This window comes from Elaeis guineensis, chromosome 3, assembly GCF_000442705.2.
Source record: "Elaeis guineensis isolate ETL-2024a chromosome 3, EG11, whole genome shotgun sequence".
Taxonomy (NCBI): domain Eukaryota; kingdom Viridiplantae; phylum Streptophyta; class Magnoliopsida; order Arecales; family Arecaceae; genus Elaeis; species Elaeis guineensis.
The window spans coordinates 98,639,576-98,663,417 of record NC_025995.2 but is presented as its reverse complement, the minus strand read 5'-3'; the positions used below and the strand labels follow the sequence as shown (position 1 = coordinate 98,663,417).

At 41.7% G+C, this 23,842-nt stretch overlaps 1 protein-coding gene across 1 annotated transcript; it reads right to left on the bottom strand.

The window, feature by feature from the left end:
- Positions 1-7,429: 7,429 nt before the first annotated feature.
- LOC140856292 (uncharacterized) lies at positions 7,430-12,695 on the bottom strand. The gene is made up of 5 exons (XM_073253403.1): positions 11,493-12,695; positions 10,950-11,307; positions 9,940-10,614; positions 9,158-9,669; positions 7,430-7,540 (listed from the first exon to the last, which is right to left on the bottom strand). Exons 1-5 carry the CDS (start codon positions 12,693-12,695, stop codon positions 7,430-7,432), a joined length of 2,859 nt encoding a protein of 952 aa, XP_073109504.1.
- Positions 12,696-23,842: the final 11,147 nt, after the last annotated feature.

Sequence of the window (23,842 nt, the reverse complement as noted above, 5' to 3'; positions counted from 1 at the left end):
GCGAAGTCAGAGTGTGATCGAGATGGAATTGACCACTCCAACAGTTGGAGAAGAATGAGTCGCTGTATTTCAATTTAGCAAAATCTTGGTCAGGATGATCCATCAGATGGATTTGATATTTTGAAATATAATATGGACAATCTGATCAGAGTTGACAGTTGAACTCTGAGGTGTCCTATGATCATTTTGATCAAGGAGATGAATTATATAGAAACTATATCCGCATGGGTTCTAAGGATGTTGTTCTACACATTCGACCTATCCGACCGTTAGGTACCATTGCTAATTGATCACTTCGATTGGTACAGAAATTTATTCCTATGCTACCGACTTAGATTCGGACCTATGAGATCACACACATTAGAGTTCATGATCCGATCGGATGGTTGATCAACGATTAAAAATCGTTCTAGGGTTAAACGATCAATACGATTGATATTTAACCTAGTGTAAGTGTTGCAGGAGAATCGATTAGCTATTCGATTGCTAATTGACTTAATTTGATTAAGTCAATGGACTGAGATTAAGTCTAATTGAATATGATTTAATTAGATTTAGTTTGAGCTTGATTGGATCAAGTCCAATTGATTTATTGGATAAGCCAAGTGCAAGAAAAAACTAGTCCTAGTTCAATTAGGACTTGGGTCAACCTAATTTTTAATTTGATTAGAAAATTAAAATAGATTTAAATCTAATTTAATCTGATTAAATTAAGTTTCTAATTGGATTAAGATCTATTTTAATTGGGTTGATCTAATTTTGATTTGATTTAGTATGAGAAATCAAATTAAAACAAGTCATAAGATAGAATCCTAGTAAGACTAGGATTCTACCTTGCGCCACATAAGCCCCCCATGCTCTCTCTCTTATTCCACGCCAATTCTCTCTTATTTTGTATGATAAAAATCCTCTCCCAGGTCTTCACCATGCCCAAAAGGTTTCCTCTCTTCTTTCTTGCATGGAAGATGGTTGTGGATCAAATCAAAGTAGGAATAAGTTTGGATTTCAAAATCTATAGTTTTAGAAATCCAAAACTCTTTTCTTTTTGCACCGATTTTATCCAAATTTTTTTTGAGATTTTTGTTACTTTTATGGCACTTGATAGGCACCCTTTGCTATTAGTCCATGCACAAAAAGAAGGAGGAGGTGCCCAAGAGTTGGGCCTCCTTATCTTGCCATGTTTGGATAAACCTTGACTATGTATTTGACCTAGATAAGGACTCTATCATATCTCTCTATATAAAATGAATTTTTTTATAAAATTTTTGTAAAAAATAGATCAAAGAGAGACCTTTAGGGCATCCAAAAATCAAAGAGAAAGAAAGTTGGAACATGGAGATATAATAGACACAAGATAGGGTGTCTAGAAAGAGCAAAGAGAAGAAGAAGAGGGTCTTCTTCTAGGGTTGTTGTGTTCATCTTTTTCCTTCCTCTATCTTGAGTTTTCTGAGAGCATCTCAAATCTGAAACTCCTTCTCCTACTTTTCATCTTTGGAAGAGTCCAAATCAAGAAGAAGGAGGCACCTGATCAACCATCGAAGAAGGATCAGCGCAGTACTAGCATACTGTGCTGATTTTCTGGAGCAGGACTTCTGATCGAGATTCGTGGGCTCGTGTGGACGACTCCTAGAGGTCGGACGTATGAGCGACTCACAACATCATCCTCAAGCCTGGATCAGCAAGGTTAGAACGTCTAACTTGCAAGGTAATAGATCAGATCTATTGTTTATTACCCACATTAGATGTAGCATAGAAACATGTTGATATGATCAACATATAGTTCATTCTCTATATATTTTAATTTCTGATTTAATGTCATGTAATAATCATATAATAAGATCTTAGATCTAAAAAATTTTTGATTTTATAAAATAAATTTTGATTTATTTTAGTCTTCCGCTGTATGATCTTGAAAAAGTTTCAAGATCTAATCCTGAAATCCTAGATCTGGTTCCTTCAATTGGTATCAGAGCCAAGTTGTTTATTACATGATTATTTATACATGCTTAGATTATTTCTTAAATTAGATCTAATTTATAATCTGATTATTAAATCTAAAATTAAAATTTTTAGATCAATCACGAACTGCAAGGTTGTCCTGCTGTAAGGTTTATTCCTTACAGTGCAAAGGTTGTCCTAGTTCGTATAGATCTATCTTTAATCATAAATTTATTAGATATGATCTAGATTAAATTTATGATTTATTAAATTTAAAAGATATTTAAATCTAAAATAAAATCTCTTTGTTAATATAATCTACGCAAAGAACCATCATATTTTTGTCTGAAAAATTTACGCAGTTTAAAGTTGAAATTGTTTCAATTACATGAACCTGTTTAGATTAGATCTAAAATAGTTTCATGTTTATTTCATTTGCATCTTGATTATGAATCAAATATGCAACTTGGTTGGTGGAACCATGTTGTAAAATTATTTTACAAACATAAAAATTATTTTCAAAAAGCCAAACCCCAACTCTCAACCCAAAACTTAATTGAGAATTAAGAAGTTGTTTTGATTAGGTTTTAGGATTGTGAATTAAAAAACCTAAGACACAAAGCATAACACATTGGGTTAATGGGTTAGTAAAAATTAGGTCCATTAATTGGGTTAGACCTAAGGTTAGATTAAAGATGGATTTAATTAGAGAATTGACTAAATCTAATCAATTGTTGTTTTAGATTAGGTCAAGGATTCTCTAGATCAATTACAATAGTTGTAGTTGGTCAAGTCTATGTCTTTAACGAGAACCAAATGGACTTGATTCTTGGCTAAGTGGTCTAGCATGAACTGTTAGGTTGATCCAATCGAAACTAATTAAACCAGTTGGTGTCTAAGGTAAACCAGACTGATGGTTTTTTATTGGGAGCCCGCTTACCTAGCCATTTCTGATGGTGTCTAAGGCAAGCTTTGGCAAACCTTCCCATCGATCGAACTTATCTGGCCTCTTGGTAAAATTATATTTTGATTGGATCACTTGACTATTCGAGCTGATCCATGTCAGCTAGGTAAATCAATGTGACTGATTTAGGTGCTCCTAGACCAGCCCTTTAATGGTCTCCCTTAAGCTGACTTGGTGAAGCCAGTAGGAGGATCATGATAAGCTGGTTCATCTGACCTCATCATCTAAATTAATTAAATTCTCTAAAATTATTAGATCCTTAAAATAAAATAGTTATGGTAATAACTAGATCATAGCCTCCCATTAAGTGGATGATAATGGGTCTATCAGTTGGATAATCATTGGAGGCCCAAAGGCCTGGTGCTTATCGGCTAATGAAATTATCATTCATAATATGATTTTTTGACTGCATCTTTCTAAATGGTGGTTAGGTTAGCCAACCAAAGTTGGACCTAATCATTCAATGGCTAGATGGGCCAAGTATGGTCATGTTAATGGTTGGACCTAACCAGACCTTTTCAGTAGAGGCCAAAGCCTACTGATTAGGGACTGGGGCAAAATTAAAATTACTAAAAATTATTTAGAGAAACAATTGATTATGAACCTATCCTTAGATGTACATAGGTTAGCCAACCAAAATTGAGCTTGTGTGCAGTCTAAATGAATTTTAGTACCCACTAAGGAATTAGGGTAATTCCTCGAATTGAAGGTAGAAGCTACCAATTCGAATAAAATAGTGGAAAAAACCTTTTGATTAAAGTCTAAATTTTTAGGTTTAATGAATTAATTACTAATTAAGTTATAATTTTTCTTTGTGCAAATATGGTCACTTCCCTATCACTTCAATTATTGTTGGACAATGATAAGTTGGTGGGATCTAACTTCGGTAGCTGGTACCGAAAGTTGAAGATAGTTCTGGAGCATGAACGGATCCTATATATGATAACGGATCCTGTACCTGAGGAGCCAGCTGTCAATGCATGTGGAACAGTCAGAGATACTTACTAGAAGTGGCCCAGTGATCGGATCACAGTGCGCTGCATCATGCTGGCTGCCATGAGCGATGAGTTTAGTCGCAAATTTGAGATGGCTCAGTCAAAGGACTTGCTTCAAGTGTTGGAGGATGCCTTTGACACACCTGATGACGTGGAGAGGCACAAGACTAGTTGTACATGATCATGTATTGTGCCTCTGTCATTGATCATGTATTGTATATGATCGAGCTGATGGAGCGTTTGAGCAAGCTCAGCTTTTCCTTGCATGAGCAGCTTGGGAAAGATACAATACTGAACTCGCTGCCCAGTCTTATCTCCCATTCCTCACTCATTATAGAATGACAAAGCCTGAAATAAACTACCATGGGTTACTGGAGTTGCTTCAGAACTTTGAGAAGGATCACCAACTCCACAAGGAGTCGGTGAACTTAGTGGGAAGTTCGTCTTCTAATTCTTGACCCTTTAAGAAAGGAAAGAAGAACAAGAAGAAGAAAGTGAAGAAGGTGTAAGTTCAGGCAGGGACATCTGTGCAGGGCCAGACCAGAAAGATCAAGTCCGATAAGAGTCTATTCTATTGGCAAGCATCCTAGATTAGATAGTGTATCAGATATCTACTTATGGTACTGTAGGCTAGGTCATATAAACAAGAACAGAATAAACAGGTTGACTCAAGAGGGAATCCTCGAAGTCAGTGATTGTGAATCACTTCCAACCTGTGAGTCCTGTCTTTTCGGAGAGGAGAGAGGGAGGGGAGAGAGAGAGGGTTTCATGTGAAGGGATGTCGGCTCAACATATAATAAATGAATAACTATTAGCGATGAAATTTTCATCTTTTAATATACTTATTCACGACGAAAAATAATTTTCATCGCCAATAAGGCCCGCTAAAATTTCTCACTAATTTTTTTTTAAAAAAAAAATTCATCCAAAAAATTTATGAAATAAATTATTGATGATAGAAATAAAAATATGCATCGTTAATAATTATATTAGCAATGAAAATACAGTTTTCATCGTCAATAAATATCGTCCAAAAATTTTTTTTTTCTCTAACAATTTTTTCTTCAAAAAAAATTTTAAAAAATATTTTTAAAATGGTTTTATCAAAGAAAATTTTTTTCATCACTAATAATTTTTTTTCCATTAACAAATTTTTCTTCACAAAAATTGATTAAAATAATATTTTTAAAACCTGATTGCCAACAAAAAATAAATTTATGTTGCAAATAATTTTTTTAAAAAAAATTTAAAGACTATTTGTAACAAAAATTTGGTTTATGTCGTGAATAATTAAAAAAAATATCTTAAATTTTTTCAATCTAAAAAAAATCTTTTCAATAATAATTTCATAAAAAAATTAATTTTGAATTTTTCCACCAAGAAAATTTTTCATCCAAAAAATTTAATAAAAAAATGATATTAAAAAAATATTCATGATGAGAAATAAAATTAATTTTCTTTAATCTAAAATAAATTTGATCTAAAAAATTTTTTCAGAATAATTTCATCAAAAAAATTAATTATTTATTAATAAAAAAATTATATAAATAGTTAATTTATAATTTTTTCTTCAAAAAAACTTTTAAAAAAAATATATAAAAAATATAATTACAATAAAAAGTTTAATTTACGTTGCTAATAATTGTTATAAGAACAATTCTTCGGCTTCCGTAATGGAATGGACACTATAGGTGATCGATAGCTTTGAGATCTTTGATCATCAAGGAGCTCATCTTTTATTAGAGTCCTCGTTCTGAAAGTCAGAGTACGAGAATATCATGGTGATTCTGAGATCATGAGAGAAATCCATCAAGATTGAAATTTAGAGGATAGAGTAAGGACAGGAAGTTAGAAGTCCAGAAGCTCATATATTACATGTGAGGATCGAGCTTGAGAAATTATGTGAGCATCAAAGATTAATTAACTAGAATCAAAATAAACCTGTGGGTAGTGCAAGTTGTGTTATAAAGCATAAGCTTATATTTATACTTTACATTACTAGGAAGATGAGTGCTCGTATTGTTTGTCTTCTCATGATTGAAACTCCTACAGAGATATATTTGAGCGTCGATCGATGCAAAAAGTGTGGTACCTTTTGAGATCATAGAAGCCATGCTAGAATGCGCTGCTTAACTATATAATTTCTGCATGAAAGGAGGCTTCTTTCATGTAGCTTAAGACAGACACTCCATCAGAAAGATTCATTGATATTACTAGTAATAGTGACAGTGATGAGCAGATGAATTTTACATCGCAAATAAACGTATAGCTCATTTCATTCAAAAGAATCTATTCATACTACTCTGCGAATATCATCCACTTTCATATAATTTTTTCATACAAAAAGTTCAGTCTGAATCATAACTCACATTTGCTTCTTTACCATATAAAAGGATAAAAGATGTATATAGTTGCTACAAAAATTAGATGCAGTTGCCTTACACAAAATCAAAAATTTTAATTTTATGATTTTTTTTTAATTTTTAATTTTTAAATATTGAAGATGAAAATATTTTAGTCGTAAATATTTTTTTCATCATACATATTTTTAATTAAGTATTTATGACATAAATTTTTTTCATCATAAATACTAAATTATTTACGATAAAAAAATTTTTGTTACAAATTATTAATAATTTTTGATTTTTTTTAAATATTTGGTTTTTTTAAATATTGATGATGAAAATATCTTCATCGTAAATAATTAAGTATTGATGACAAATTTTTTTTTTATTGAAATACTTGATTATTTATGATGGATAATTTTCATTGCAAATAATAACTAATTTTTTATTTTTTTAATTTTTAATTTATTTTAAAATATTGATGATGAAAATATTTTCATCATAATAATCAAGTATTTATGATAAATTTTATTTTTCATCATAAATATTTGATTATTTACGATGAAAAATTTTTATCGTAAATAATCAGTAATTTTTAAATTTTTTTGAATATTGACGACGATAATATTTTCTTTGTAAATAAGATTATTGGCGGCGAAAATAAGTTTTCTGTCAGAAATACATAAATTATTTATGATGAAAATATTTTCATAGATAATATTTAAAAATTTAAAATTAAAATAAATGATAAATTATTTATGATAAAAATATTCATCGTAAATAATAGGTATTTACGATAAAAAAAAATTTATCGCTGATATGTAACTAGTTGTGATGAAATATTATTTTCATCGTAAATATTTAATTATTTATGATGAATATTTTTTTTATCATAAATAATGTTATTGATGATGAAAATATTTTTATTGAAAATAATTTTTTCGTAAAACAACTATTTTTTTATAGTGTGCATATGAGTAAATAACATAAATAGTCCACTCCAATGAGAGTGCCATTGGATCGACACTTGGTTTAAGGGAATTCAATGCTCCACAATAGCTTTTGAATCAGCCAGCTTGCGACTTCCATGAACAGCAAAAGACACACCTGAGCAGCGACAATGCAGCAGTTACTATAAAAAACCATGAAACTATGAAGGAGTGATTACTTGTCACTTGTACAATCCATCATCTGCATCCAAAGAATTGCGCATTTCTGGAATCGGCCATCAAAACATCAAATTGAGCAGCGGGCAAATTATCGCTGTGGTTAATATTAATATCTCCATTTAAGGCTGCCTTCGAAAAGAAACCAGCAGCTTGGTTTAAACATGAACACCGTCAATCTTTGAATGGTTGATTTCCAGTACCATATATCATTTAGGATTGGGAAATAGTGGCTTCTACGTACGTAAAGAAGGATTGGTAATCTATTTAATTATAGTTAAGGTATCTCCTGTTGGGAGAATATGGTCAGCAACCAATGTAACAAAGTCCACAAATACCCTCCCTCTTATATGAAACTATCAGGAGATCAATTAATATGTCAATTATCAATTAACTAATCAACCCACTAGTGTATGTGCCAATGCAACAAAAAAGGGTTTCCCACTAAAAAATTTTATTCGAAAAGGTCAGCTAGAGAGTGAGAATCGATAAGGTGTGAAATAAGATTCTCTACCGCTTCATTATATGCTGAATGTTGACAAACAGAAGTATAAACAGAAGAAGAATAGAAAAGAGGGTGAAGACGAAAATTTCAGAGGAAGAAGGATACATCTCTAGGACCAAATGGGCCCTTTTTATTAATTTTCATGGGCTCAATTTAGGAATTATACAAATATATTTTCCTCTAATTAGACGATTGTATTCCTAATCAGAGGGATTCAATTTAAGAATTATACAAATATATTTCTCTCTAATTAGACGATTGCATTCCTAATTAGAGGGATTCAATTTAGGAATTATACAAATATATTTTCCTCTAATTAGATGATTGCATTCCTAATCAGAGGGATTTACAGCTCATTTCAACACTCCCCCTCAAGATGGGTTATAGATATCATAAAGACCCATCTTGTCACGAATAAATGAAAAAGAAGGCACACTAAGACCTTTGATCAAAATATCTGCTAGTTGACTAGCAGATCGCACATAAGGCATACAAATGATTCTGGCATCAAGCTTTTTCTTGATAAAATGTAGATCGATCTCGATGTGCTTCATCCGATCATGCTGTACTGGATTATTAGCAATATTGATTGCTGCCTTATTGTCACAATATAGCATAAGAGGCGATGACTGATAAAGGCCTAGATCCAATAACAAGATCCGCAATCATAAAATTTCGCACACGCCATGTGCCATAGCTCGATACTCTGCTTCAGCAGTAGATCGAGCAACTACATTCTGTTTCTTGCTTCGCCAAGTGACTAGATTACCTCCAACAAAAGTACAGTAACCTGAGGTAGAGCGACGGTCATCAAGTGATCCAGCCCAATCAGCATCTGTATAACACTCCACCCGTAGGTTGCCATGATTAGAATAAAGTAAACCACGACCAGGACAGCTTTTGAGGTAACGAAGTATCCATGTCACAGCATCCATATGAACTGAACGTGGATCATGCATAAACTGACTTACCACACTAACGGCGAATGCAATATCAGGCCGTGTATGAGATAGATAAATCAAACGTCCTACCAATCGTTGATAACGTTCTCGATCAATAGGAACACCGGTATCAGCTACTAGTCGATGATTTTGTTCAATAGGAGTAGCAATAGGTCGACATCCCAACATACCGACTTCTGTAACAAGATCTAGAATATATTTTCTTTGGGAGAGAAAAATTTCTTTTGAAGAACGAGCAACTTCTATCCCAAAAAAATATCGAAGATATCCAAGATCCTTCACCTCAAATGCCTGTGCTAGCTGAGCCTTCAAATGAGCTATCTCCTCAGAATCATCTCCTGTGACCACAATATCATCAACATAGACAATCAAAATATCAATCTTACCCTTGTTGTGCCGAAAGAAGAGTGTGTGATCTGCATTGCTTTGTTTATACCCCATCTGAATAATTGCTTGTCGGAAGCGATCGAACCAAGCACGAGGTGACTGCTTTAAACCATAAAGAGATCGTCGTAACTGGCATACTTTGCCCACTGTTTGAGCAGTAGCAAATCCTGGAGGAACATCCATATATACTTCCTCCTGAAGTTCTCCATGAAGAAAAGCGTTCTTTACATCGAGCTGGAATAGATCCCATCCGAAATTAGCAGCACATGATATAAGGATTCTAACAGAGTTTATTTTTGCAACAGGTGCAAAAGTTTCATCATAGTCGATGCCATAAGTCTGTGTATATCCTTTTGCTACCAAGCGAGCTTTGTACCGTTCAACAGTACCCTCAGGTGTCTGTTTAACTGTAAAAATCCATTTGCATCCCACAGTTTGTTTACCAGCTGGCAAAGGTACAAGTTTTCATGTATTATTTTTTTCTAGTGCTTGCATTTCTTCAAGCATGGCGGCTTTCCACTTGGGATTTTCCTTAGCAACCTTCCAGTTCTCGGGTATGGAGACAGAGGACAAAGAAGCTATAAAACTCTGATAAGATGGAGAGAGAGACTCATAGGATACAAAGTTAGTGATGTCATGTTTGTACCCTACTCCATCCTTAAGTCGAGTAGGAATACCAGCATGACGAGTAGGCTTCCGTAAAGCAATAGGAACATTTAGATCATCATTATCTAATGTAAACTGGATGGGAGGTACAGGAGAATTACCATTAGTCGTAGAAGATGAAACCGTTGGGACAGGAGAGGAAGACCTGGAGACTGGAGAATGCGTAATAGACTCTGAGAGAAGAGATGAATCAGATAAAACAAGCTGTGGGAGAGTCTCAGATGCAGTTTCAGATGCTTCTCCTTGAGTGTCAGATGCTTCTCCTTGAGTGTCAGATGCACCATTTGTACCAACATCCACAGTAACATCCACAGTAATAGTACTCCCTCCAGAAGACTCCCCCTCTCGACCAGTTTCAGAGATAACGGGAGAGGAAGAGGACACAGAAGATATATAGAATGGTTCAGACTCCCGAAATATTACATCAATGCTGATAAACATCTTCCGCTCAGTCGGACACCAACATTTGTATCCTTTTTGAGTAGCTGAATATCCTACAAAAATGCACTTGAGGGCACGAGCGTCAAGCTTGCCAACCGAAGGTCGATGATCCCGAACAAAACAAACACAACCAAATACCTTGGGGGGAATTATAAAAGAATTAGTTTCTTGCAGGCATTCAAGAGGAGTCTTGTAGTCCAAAGTTCGAAGTGGCATTCGGTTAATCAGATATGCTGCAGTTAATACTGCTTCTCCCCATAAGAATTTAGGAACATTCATAGAAAACATCAAACATTTTGTCACTTCAAGAAGGTGTCTATTCTTTCTTTCAGCAACTCCATTTTGAGCCGGTGTGTCAACACACGTCGTTTGATGTATAATTCCATTATTATGTATATACTCCTCAAATTCTTTATTAAGATATTCTGTCCCATTGTCAGAGCGAAAAATCTTAAGAGTTGCTCCATATTGAGTACCAATCATTTTATGAAAATCTCTAAATGACTGAAATACTTCATTCTTATTTTTCAATAGATAAACCCAAGTGCAACGACTAAAACAATCAATAAAAGTGACGAACCACTGATGACCAGAAATAGCGGTGGCCCACAGGATCCCCATACATCAGAATGAACTACCTCAAACATTGCTTTACTACATCGGCCTGAGTTTGGATAAGTACTTCTAGTGTGTTTAGCTAGTTCACAGGCATCACATACAAGCTTCTCTTTATATATTTCAAAAATAGATGGAAATATACGAGCTAAGGGAGTAAATGAAAGATGACCAAGCCTGCGGTGTTGGAGCAACAGATCCTCCTTTTGTGAAGATGAAACAGTCAAACTGATTTCTGAGTAGCCTTCAGACACTCCTCCCTCCAAATAGTAGAGCCCATTACGCATTATGCCAGTCCCAAGTTTCCTCCCTGTCTTTGGTTCCTGAAAGACACAATTGTTTTGAAAAAAGTTACGGCACAATCAAGATCATTTGTAATAGCACTAATGGATAGGAGATTTATAGAAAATCTTGGGACATGTAGAACAGATGATAAGGGTAATTCGGAAGTGCATTTGATAGATCCTTTTCTAGAAATAGGGGTAAAGGAGCCATCAGCAAGACAAACTTTATCACGACCGGAACAGGGAATATAAGACACAAAATCTCTAAAAGATCCAGTCATATGATTGGATGCTCCAGAATCAACAACCCATGGAGAAAAATTACTACAGTTAAGAGCATGAATTTGATCACTGATACCTATTTGGGCAAAATTACCCTGAGAACTGGCTGGTTGATTTGAAGAATCTTCTGTGGAAGTGCTGCTTTCAGAAATATTTACACCAGATCTGAATTTTTTCAAAAGTTGCATTTTTTCAACTGATAAATCTCCCATAGAAGAAAAATGAGCCTGATTATACTGATCTCGGCCTCTACCAAAACGACCACCTCCACGACCACGGCCTCTATTTGGATGACCATGTAGCTCATAGCAGTAAGCTTTGATGTGGCCCGGCTTATGACAGTGGTCACAAATTTTAACCCCACGAGGTCGAGGCTGAGTTTCTTGAGCAGAATTAGGAGTAGAGCTTCCAAAAGTATTAGGCTGTACCACAAGTACAGATCGTATAGCTGTGTTCATAGAAGAAGACATAGTGGTTAATCGAGTTTCTTCACTAAGAACCAAAGAAATAGTTTCATCAAGAGTTGGCCACTTCTGTGTACTAAGAATAGAAGAGCGTCGATACTCAAACTCTGGGTTTAGTCCATCCAAAAAATTCACAAGTCGCTGTCGCTCTATCCATTTGCGAAACTCATCAACATCACCAGGATGAGTAGGGGTAAAGGGATTATAAAAATCAAAATCGTTCCACAACCTTTTTAATTCTCCAACATACTCTGTTACAGATCGGGAACCTTGATTAAGTCCTCGAAGCTCTCGTTGGATCTTATGGGCATACATATTATTGCCTTTATAAGAATAAGTTGTAGCTACAGCCTGCCATAACTCATAAGCATTCGTTAGTGCCTCAACCGTATGAGCAACACTTGGTACCATAGAGGCAAAGAGCCATGCTACCACCCGAGAGTTATTAGAATTCCACTGTCTAACAGCTATCCCATCTCCTTCTGGCCTTTTTACAGTACCACTTATAAACCCCTCAAGATTGTGAGAATCCAAAATTAGACGAACATGTCGCGTCCAACTTAAGTAGGTACCCGGCCCATCCAATTTGACCGGGTTAGTTTCTAGGATGATCTTTGAAAACTCACTACCCGAGATACGAGATTCCATCATCCTAACCATTAACTTTTCTAAATCCTCCATGGTTAAAGGAGTTTTATCACCCATAAGAAAAAAACTTAAATGATCAAGTAAACAAGAACAATCTTGAGGGAGAAAATTGAAGTTTTCTCACCAACGATCTGAGATAAACTCAGATGATGAAAAAATATCGAATCTCTGCTTCCATGAAAGGTGCCTTGATAATATTCAGAAACTCCAAAACTGGACGCTCCATTGTTGTTCCAGAAAAAACAGCATCTACAATTGGAGACACATATGACAGCAGTAGAGGTTCTCCCTTTTTTTTTTTGTATTTAAAAAATACCTAATAAGGGATGAGAACTGTTTTCAACCCCGTAGTTCTTGAGTGGAAATGGTGGTGGCGTCGATGGCAGCGGCGGTAGCAGCGACAGCGGTGGCGATTGCAGTGGCGATGGCAGAAGCAGCGACAGCAGTGGCGGCGGCGATGATGGCTGCGGCAGTGGAGGCGGCGATCATAGTGGAGAAGGCTCAGGCAGCGGCGGCGGCGACGATGGCCGCGGCAGCGGAGGCGGCGATCATAGCAGAGGCGGTGATGAAGATGAAGGGATGCGAGAGAGAGAGAGTGAGAGATTTAACGGAAATGGAGAATGGCTTTCAAGGTTTGCAGGGATCCAAAGAGAGAGCAGCGACGATGGTTTGAAGGGGGAACAGATCCCACTCTGTTTGAGAGGAGAGATTTGAGTTGTAGACGATCGGCGGTTGAAGAGACGGAACAGAGCACTCTGTTCCCTAAATAGGCTCTGATACCATGTTGACAAACAGAAGTATAAACAGAAGAAGAATAGAAAAGAGGGTGAAGACGAAAATTTCAGAGGAAGAAGGATACATCTTTAGGACCAAATGGGCCCTTTTTATTAATTTTCATGGGCTCAATTTAGGAATTATACAAATATATTTTCCTCTAATTAGACGATTGTATTCCTAATCAGAGGGATTCAATTTAAGAATTATACAAATATATTTCCCTCTAATTAGACGATTGCATTCGTAATCAGAGGGATTCAATTTAGGAATTATACAAATATATTTCTCTTTAATTAGATGATTGCATTCCTAATCAGAGGGATTTACAGCTCATTTCAACACTGAATAACTTTCTTCAATGTAACTTTTTCACAGTTCTAAGATGACATATCTACCACTGAAATTATACTCATTTATTTTCGATCGGTGTTATATATGACGATGACCATGCATGCTTCATCACGAGTCCCCAGTGGCACGTGTCTTTGGCACAGGTGACATATCAACCCCCAATAGAGATGTTTGGTTCGCAACCGGAATGAAAATTGAAATGGATTGGCATTAGAATTGGAATGGCCAAATCTTCAAAGCATTTGGTTTGTGATTAAAATCGAAATAGATATTTGAATCCTTTAAGAAAGTAGCAATTGAGTTTTAGATAGATTTAGCTATTCCCATTTTATCTTGGAATTGGAATGGGACTTCTCCCAACCAAATGGTTAGAATGGGAGTCATCCATTCTCATTCCGATTCCAGACCTCAGCTCCTCCCAACCAAACACCCCCTTGGTTTCTTTTGATTTCCGATAAGTGTTGGATTGATAATCTGATATGAAATTTGGTTAATCATGGGCCAGGATTTAGAGTGGGAGCACAAGAGCAAGGTAGATAGGGTCATGCAAGCTTGCAAGCATAAATGCTCCTTGGAGCTGCAAAATTGCTTAACCAACGCAAGCACAACCTCAAGTTAAAAAGCTTTGCTTGATGATCTGGTGACCGTAAAAGTTCTGTTGTTCTTTTATAGCCAAATCTTTCCAACAACAATCCAACAATAATAAAGGCCACCTATTGGCTTTGCTCACGGGTCCTTGGTCACATAATATAAACCAGTCATTGAGGATGCGAAATCCTTCTGAGGCTGCAGATGCAATAGATAAATATTTATAGAAAGAATTTAGAAATCTCATCCTTTCTAGCTTATTCATGCAATAGCTACGAGAAGCATAAGGACAATTGACTGAATGATTTTTTGAAAATTTTTCTGAATTCAATCAAGATAGATGTAATTAAAAGAAGATTGAAAATGTGGCATCCTAAGATCCAAACATATTGCCTTCCAAACAGGTAAGAAAAAGTGGTAGCAAAGAAAAAGATGTTTTGCCATCTCGTGGTTACACAACACATATCTACCAAGATTCTTATTGCCAAGTTTTTTTCCAATCACATCTCTAATATTTAGTTTTTTCCTCTAACACAACCAAAAAAAATATTTAACATTAAGAGGGATAGAAAGAATCCAAGGAGAAAATGCAAGCTTGCATCTAATGCCCCTAATATTAAAGAATAGGTATAGAGAAGCCGTGGAAAATTTGTCATTGCTGCTTGACTTCTAAATAATCCGGTTCTCCTTTTGGTTCAGATTGACCATGGTGAGAGCACCTGATGGTTGGACAAATTGTGATTGGACCAGCAAAGAGGTAGAAGAAGAGGATCCTCCACTTCATTGTCCTTTGATTGAAGAGTTTAGCCATCATGCCGGGTTTTTTTGACTCGTCAAATATAAGTGAAGAAAGGTAGCTGGAAGTGGGCATCACAAATGCAACTATCTTTCCCGAATGTGATACTTTGATCATTACCAATTTTGACTTAAACCCTGTTCCAAAATACTGGGACAGTATAAACTATACCTCTTCAAAGGCTAGGCATCTTTGCCTAATTTCCAACTTATAAAATGTTGGTGCAAAAATCCGCTTGCACCGGAGAAGCTGGAGTCGAGGAAGTCGCGGTCGCCGTCGGGACCTGCAAAGGAAGTCTAAACCGGAGGTGGGGTTGCTCCGACAAGACCCTCCGACGCTCAAGTCAGTTCTCTGCCTCAACAAGAATGGAGTGCTCGAACGGAGAATTTAGCAGAGTTTTTAGATGAAAGATGAGAGCTTATTGAATAATATATCTGGGGCCCCCTTTTATAGGCGGAGGGGGCAACAAATTGATGGCGACGCCTGTAACCGTCTGGTCGTGGGCCGCCCAGAGTCGGGAGGAATTTATTGCGGAGGGTAGTGGAGTAGACCCGTGGCTATCACTGGGGTGTGCCACGTGGAGTCTACCGCGGGGAGTGGAGCGGCGTCTGTTGTCGCGACTTGCCAGCGGATGGGAGAATCGCGCGGTATCCGTCGCAGGAAGTGGAGCAGGATCGTGGCCGTTATTGTGGCCTGCCAGGGAGTAGTAGAGCTGCGCGGAATCCGCCGCAGGAAGTGGAGCAGGATCGTGGCCGTTATTGTGGCCTGCCAGGGAGTGCAGATCCGTCGGCTGAAGTTCGGCAGCGGTCGGAGCTGATGATGGAGTCCGGCTCCCGTAGGAGTCCGGACGGAGTCCTCCTTGCGGTTGGAGTCGTGGGCGGAGCCCGGCTCTCGTAGGAGTCCGGACGGAGTCCTCTCGAAGTTGAAGTCGCGGGCGGAGCCCGGCTCCTATAGGAGTCCGGGCGAAGTCTCCTGCAATTAAAGTCAGGTGCGAAGTCCGGCTCCCGTAGGAGTCCGGACGGATCTTACCGGCAGTCGAAGTTGGCGATGGAGCCCGGATCCCGTGGGAGTCCGGGCGGAGTCCCCCTTGAGGTCGGAGTCGTGGGCGGAGTCCGGCTCCCGTGGGAGTCCGGGCGAAGCCCTCTCGGAGTTGAAGTCGCGGGCGGAGCCCGGCTCCCGTAGGAGTCCGGGCGGAGTCCCCTGCAATTAAAATCAGGTGCGAAGTCCGGCTCCCGTAGGAGACCGAACGAAGCTTACCGGTAGTCGAAGCTGACGACGGAGCCCGGCTACCGTAGGAGTCCGGGCAGAGTTGTTCCGTAGTCGACATTGGCGTCGGGGCCCGGCTCCCGTAGGAGTCCGGGCGGAGTTGTCCTGCAATCAAAGTCAGGTGCGGAGTTCGGCTCCCGTAGGAGTCCAGACGAAGCTTACCGATAGTCGAAGCTGACGACGGAGCCCAGCTCCCGTAGGAGTCCGGGCGGAGTTGTTCTGTAGTCGATGTTGGCGACGGAGCCCGGCTCCCGTAGGAGTCCGGGCGGAGTTGTCCTGCAATCAAAGTCAGGTGCGGAGTCCAGCTCCCGTAGGAGTCCGGATGAAGCTTACCGGTAGTTGAAGTCAAGTGCGGAGTTCGGCTCCCGTAGGAGTCCGGACGAAGCTTACCGGAAGTCGAAGCTGACGACGGAGCCCAGCTCCCGTAGGAGTCCGGGCGGAGTTGTTCTGTAGTCGATGTTGGCGACGGAGTCCGGCTCCGGTAGGAGTCCGGGCGGAGTTGGCTTCTGTAGTCGATGTTGGCGACGGAGCCCGGCTCCCGTAGGAGTCCGGGCGGAGTTGTCCTGCAATCAAGTCAGGTGCGGAGTCCGGCTCCCGTAGGAGTCCGAACGAAGCTTACCGGTAGTCGAAGCTGACGACGGAGCCCGGCTCCCGTAGGAGTTCGGGCGGAGTTGTTCTGTAGTCGATGTTGGCGACGGAGCCCGGCTCTCGTAGGAGTCCAGGCGTAGTTGTCCTGCAATCAAAGTCAGGTGCGGAGTCTGGCTCCCGTAGGAGTCTGGACGAAGCTTACCGGTAGTTGAAGTCAGGTGCGGAGTTCGGCTCCCGTAGGAGTCCGGACGAAGCTTACCGGTAGTCAAAGCTGACGACGGAGCCCGGCTCCCGTAGGAGTCCGGGCGGAGTTGTTCTGTAGTCGATGTTGGCGACGGAGCCCGGCTCCCGTGGGAGTCCGGGCGGAGTTGGCTTCTGTAGTCGATGTTGGCGACGGAGCCCGGCTCCCGTAGGAGTCCGGGCGGAGTTGTCCTGCAATCAAAGTCAGGTGCGGAGTCCGGCTCCCGTAGGAGTCCGGACGAAGCTTACCGGTAGTCAAAGCTGACGACGGAGCCCGGCTCCCGTAGGAGTCCGGGCAGAGTTGTTCCGTAGTCGACGTTGGCAACGGGGCTCGGCTCCCGTAGGATTCCGGGCGGAGTTGTCCTGCAATCAAAGTCAGGTGCGGAGTCCGGCTCCCGTAGGAGTCCGGACGAAGCTTATCGGTAGTTGAAGTCAGGTGCGGAGTTCGGCTCCCGTAGAAGTCCGGACGAAGCTTACCGGTAGTCGAAGCTGACGACGGAGCCCGGCTCCCGTAGGAGTCTGGGCGGAGTTGTTCTGTAGTCGATGTTGGCGACGGAGCCCGGCTCCCGTGGGAGTCCGAGCGGAGTTGGCTTCTGTAGTCGATGTTGGCGACGGAGCCCGGCTCCCGTAGGAGTCCGGGCGGAGTTGTCCTGCAATCAAAGTCAGGTGCAGAGTCCGGCTCTCGTAGGAGTCCGGACGAAGCTTACCGGTAGTCGAAGCTGACGACGGAGCCCGGCTCCCGTAGGAGTCCGGGCGGAGTTGTTCTGTAGTCGATGTTGGCGACGGAGCCCGGCTCCCGTAGGAGTCCGGGCGGAGTTGTCCTGCAATCAAAGTCAGGTGCGGAGTCTGGCTCCCGTAGGAGTTCGGACGAAGCTTACCGGTAGTTGAAGTCAGGTGCGGAGTTCGACTCCCGTAGGAGTCCGGACGAAGCTTATCGGTAGTCGAAGCTGACGACAGAGCCCGGCTCCCGTAGGAGTCCGGGCGGAGTTGTTCTGTAGTCGATGTTGGCGACGGAGCCCGGCTCCCGTAGGAGTCCGGGTGGAGTTGGCTTCTGTAGTCGATGTTGGTGACGGAGCCCGGCTCCCGTAGGAGTCCGGGCGAAGTTGTCCTACAATCAAAGTCAGGTGCGGAGTCCGGCTCCCGTAGGAGTCCGAACGAAGCTTACCGGTAGTCGAAGCTGACGACGGAGCCCGGCTCCCGTAGGAGTCCGGGCGGAGTTGTTCTGTAGTCGATGTTGGCAATGGAGCCCGACTCCCGTAGGAGTCCGGGCGGAGTTGTCCTGCAATCAAAGTCAGGTGCGGAGTCCGGCTCCCGTAGAAGTCTGGACGAAGCTTACCGATAGTTGAAGTCAGGTGCGGAGTTCGGCTCCCGTAGGAGTCCGGACGAAGCTTACCGGTAGTCGAAGCTGACGACGGAGCCCGGCTCCCGTAGGAGTCCGGGCGGAGTTGTTCTGTAGTCGATGTTGGCGACGGAGCCCGGCTCCCGTAGGAGTCCGGGCGGAGTTGTCCTGCAATCAAAGTCAGGTGCGGAGTCCGGCTCCCGTAGGAGTCCGGACGAAGCTTACCGGTAGTCGAAGCTGACGAGGAGCCGGCTCCCGTAGGAGTCCGGGCGAGTTGTTCGTAGTGAGTGGCGGGGCCGGCTCCCGTAGGAGTCCGGGCGGAGTTGTCTGAATCAAGTCAGTGCGGAGTCCGGCTCCCGTAGGAGTCCGGACGAAGCTTATCGGTAGTTGAAGTCAGGTGCGGAGTTCGGCTCCCGTAGAGTCCGGACGAAGCTTACCGGTAGTCGAAGCTGACGACGGAGTCCGGCTCCCGTAGGAGTCTGGGCGGAGTTGTTCTGTAGTCGATGTTGGCGACGGAGCCCGGCTCTCGTGGGAGTCCGAGCGGAGTTGGCTTCTGTAGTCGATGTTGGCGACGGAGCCGGCTCTCGTAGGAGTCCGGGCGGAGTTGTCCTGCAATCAAAGTCAGGTGCGGAGTCCGGCTCCCGTAGGAGTCCGGACGAAGCTTACCGGTAGTCGAAGCTGACGACGGAGCCCGGCTCCCGTAGGAGTCCGGGCGGAGTTGTTCTGTAGTCGATGTTGGCGACGGAGCCCGGCTCCCGTAGGAGTCCGGACGGAGTTGTCTTGCAATCAAAGTCAGGTGCGGAGTCCGGCTCCCGTAGGAGTCCGGACGAAGCTTACCGGTAGTTGAAGTCAGGTGCGGAGTTCGGCTCCCGTAGGAGTCCGGACGAAGCTTACCGGTAGTCGAAGCTGACGACGGAGCCCGGCTCCCGTAGGAGTCCGGGCGGAGTTGTTCTGTAGTCGATGTTGGCGATGGAGCCCGGCTCCCGTGGGAGTCCGGGCGGAGTTGGCTTCTGTAGTCGATGTTGGCGACGGAGCCCGGCTCCCGTAGGAGTCCGAGCGGAGTTGGCTTCTTGCCGAGAACTTCGGCTGAGGGTATTTTATACCCAACATAAAATATTTGACCTTCTTGTATAATAAGCAAGCTGAATTTGCCACTTCCATAATCCTGCATCAAGAAATTAGACATCTCCAATCCTATTTAGCAAGAAGAGAGAAATTTAATTGAGTGATGGCTCTACCCCTAGCTTTTCTTCATCCTTCGTATGCAAATTGTCTGTCCAGTCATCTTGCATGAGATCCTCATAGAGCTTGAAGAATCCGACCACAAGGATGATCTTTTATGTTTTATTGAATCTTTTGCACACCCAATCTAGCAACTTAAAGAGGGCACTACAAACAGAAATAGGAAGTCCTTCAGCATCATTCGTGCCTGTTACAAAGCAGGATGTGGCGTCTCTAGAAGGTAAGTTCTGCAGCAATTTCCTGGATGAAAGCGGATTTGGAATATTTCACTAGTTTGAACTAAACTTGAATTGCACAGAACTATTCAGTGAAACATCATAAGTGGATTTGGGATTTTCTACTCCTATTTAGCATATGCCCATCACTTTGAGAGATATCACACAGATGTTAAGTGGCCAAGATCCTTGTAGAAAACGGGAGACAGCTAACAGTATAACAGCAAAAATTTAAATAATACTAGGTGAAGGTCTCATGGTCCAGCACGAAATGCTTTTCTTTTTCTTTTTTTTTTTGTTTTTTTTTTGTAGATTAATTAACTCAAGAACTTTTCCTTGACTGAGTCTCCGGTTCATGACCGTCAAATTCTCAATTAATGCTTGATCACAAAATCTTTGGCACCAAGACGGGATTGTCCAAGGCCAATGCACGTGCGAGGAGGCAGGAGACCGACAAAAGACTGATAAAATATCTACCGGCACCGGGAGGTTAGCAAGACAAGGACTATGCATGTCAAAGATTATCCAATACCATATGTTACGTATCCGGTACTGTTTCCGGAATGATAGAATAGGGCAATGGATCTATTGCCCGAGAATCATGATCTTAGTCTCCATTGGAGACATCCAAAATGAGTTGCCATGGCTCGATCTTAACTAAAATAAATAGTCCGCTCCAATGAGAGTGCCAGAGGGTCGACACCTGGATTGGAGGACTCAATGCTCCACAATAGCTCTTGAATCAGCCGGCTTGCCACTTCCATGAACAACATAAGACACACCTGACCAGGGCAATGCAGCGGTTAATTTGTAGATTAATTAACTCAAGAATTTTTTCTTGACTGAGTCTCTAGTTCATGACCGTCATATTCTCGAGTAATGCTTGATCATGGAATCTTTGGCACCAAGACGCGATTGTCAAATTAGGCCTATGCACGTGCGAGGAGCTGTAGACTGACAAAAGACCATGTGATAAAATATCTACCTGCACCGGGAGGTTACTAAGACAAGGACTATGCATGTCAAAGATTATCCAATACTATATTTGACGTATCCGATACTGTTTCCCGAACGATAAGCAGGGCAATGGATCTACGAACCGAGAACAATGATGTTGACCTTAGCCTCCATAGGAGACATCCAAAATGAGTTACGTCATCTTTTGCATCCCCAACTTGACTTCTTGTTAGCTCCTCGTTGAATCAATTATTTATTTTATTATAAACTTTGAATATTCATAGTAATATAGTTTATTATAGTGATCAACAAGCAAAATAGGCCAAAAATAGCAACTACATTTACATTTCTTTAACTTCTGTGCATCGTATATGGAGCTAATTATGGATGAAGTTTCGGATCTAAACTATTCATTTTTAATTAGACTTCAGATCGATCTATATAAAATTTAATTTTTTTAGCCCAAATCCGATCTATGATCAGATCTAATGGTATGTGTATGCATGTTGGCAGCCATGGGCCTTTTTTTGGTTTTTCATAAGATAGATTTAGCACACCAATCAAACACAAAATACATTTATAAAAATATAAAAATAAATATATAAAATATATATATATATATATATATATATATCGTTGCAATTCAACGGAAGTTAGCTCGGTCTTAGCAACCATTTTATCTTTCTTATTTTATGTCTTTGTGAAAGTGAGTTCCATTGATGTTGGTCAACGAGTAGAATGAAATTGACGCGTTCAAGGGTAGGCAGCCAGGTGTAATAAATTGTATACTTCGGAAGCTAATGACGAAAAATTTGAACTTGGAGGAAATAGCTGGGAAATGGAGCTAAAAGTCCCTAGACTCTAGGCGGGGAAGTGACGAATATTTTGGCTAAGTTGGATAGTACAACAGCACTTATGAAGGTAGATCGAGTACCTTTGGATCAAGTCAGCATTACAAGCTAGTGATAAGATAAATCATGCAAAAATTGGATGGCCATGAAGCATAGTGTCAGGGACTTATCCGCAGGCATGTCGCAGGGGGTGCCAGTATGGACGTGGCACGGTGCTGCGAAGGATTTGACTTGGCAAAATTTGCAATGCTACTCGATCATTTGGAATCCGCAGGGTGAGATTTAGGTGGATGTCTTGCTGGGTAGTGAGGGAGCAATGGTTCACCAAGAAGCGGCATGGTCGTGGCATGATATCGGGGGCTCGGGACGCGTGATATTTGGAATGGTGGTGGTCCGTCATGATATATGTGGATACTCAAGGATTCCTCTTGGTATGAGGAGGGGGCGGAGCTTTGGCCGTGTACCCGACTCCCCCAGACTCGTAGGAGACGGGTCCGCCGTGGCACAGTTGTGTGGGCAATGGTGGTGCCACGCCCGAATGATCTCACGTGGAGGTATTCGGGGCAATGTTGGTTGGACGAGCTGGCCACATTGTGTGGGAAGGGGATATCTCGAGGTTTTATCCTTGAGGAGTTTGTCTAGACTATTCTATGCGTTCTTGATCTTTGTAGGGAGCGAAAGGCGATAGAGGGCTAGTCGGGCAAGGGTGTGGCCTACCTAAACGGGCAAGTCTCGTGAGCATCGCAAGGGGATGTCTCACGGGGATCCACGAAAACCGGTCGGTCGTGGAGAACAAGGAAGGCTTATGGTATATCGATCGGTATATGTGCCTTGGAGCTAGGCTAAAGATCATGGATGGCCAAGAGGGTCATGCCGAGGGGAGGACAGCTTGATGCATTTATCATCCGATCGAAGATATTTACTTGATGGGGCAGACTTGGATGCCGATATCGGCAGTGCTCAATGTGTGAGTAGGTTATGGACCTAAGATATTGGGTGGTGCGGTAATGTATCCCCAAGATCATGGTAATGCACAGTGATGGGCGAGCAGGCCATGAATATTATCAAGCGATGTAATCAGGGATGGAAAGGCATATCAAGGATGCAAGACCGGGATCGTGACACAAGAGTTTGTGGGGGAAGCTTGGATAGTCGGACCCCAGAGGATTCAGATGTGTACGATCATCTGTAGCTTGGGGGAGCTACAGGTCATGTCAGCTTGGTAGTTTAGCTAGGCTGCATTAAAGATGGGTTTGCCCGGGCCTCATGCATAGTGGTGGCGTTGCATGGTCGTGCTATTTGGATTTGATATGTGTAGTACTGAAGGGCAGCTTGGTGGGTTGCGGATCAGTGACACAGTGGTTATGTCTTGGCACGAGGGTATGTTGAGGATCAAGACATCTGGGATGAGCAGTGCTTGGCTTGAGGGGCAAAGCCTTAGAGTTGACACAGAGGTGTTGAGCTGCGGAGCACTCTTGGAAAGAGTCTATGTTATGGCACGGAGGTGCGCATGAGCATTGCGGTTGATTTGAGGGGTCGGATTGCTTATGGGCACTTGAGGGTGTCATCTGTGTTCAGTACAATAGTGTTGCCAGGCAAGGCATAGAGGTGCAAGCTTGGCTACGTGGCTGGACTGCTGTGTGCTTATTGGTATGTCCGAGGAAAGGACTCGAGAGGCTGGCCTTGGTGTGTGGCATGCTGGGGCGCCGCATGGGTGTTTGGGTAAGAAACACTCACCCGTGACAAGTGGTATCAGAGCCAGGTTGGCTAAGTCGATGGTCGACATTATGCTTGATGTTAGCTTCTGATACGTGTGGTATCAAGTTGCATGTTTTGGTTGCAGATACGGGGGGTATCCAAAGCGATGTAATTTGAAGTCTAAGTTCAGAGGAATTGGATGTCTGAGTTTTGTTGTGGGTGTCAATGACTCAGAGTGGGAGAGCATGTTGCAGGACAATGTGCTCAGTGCT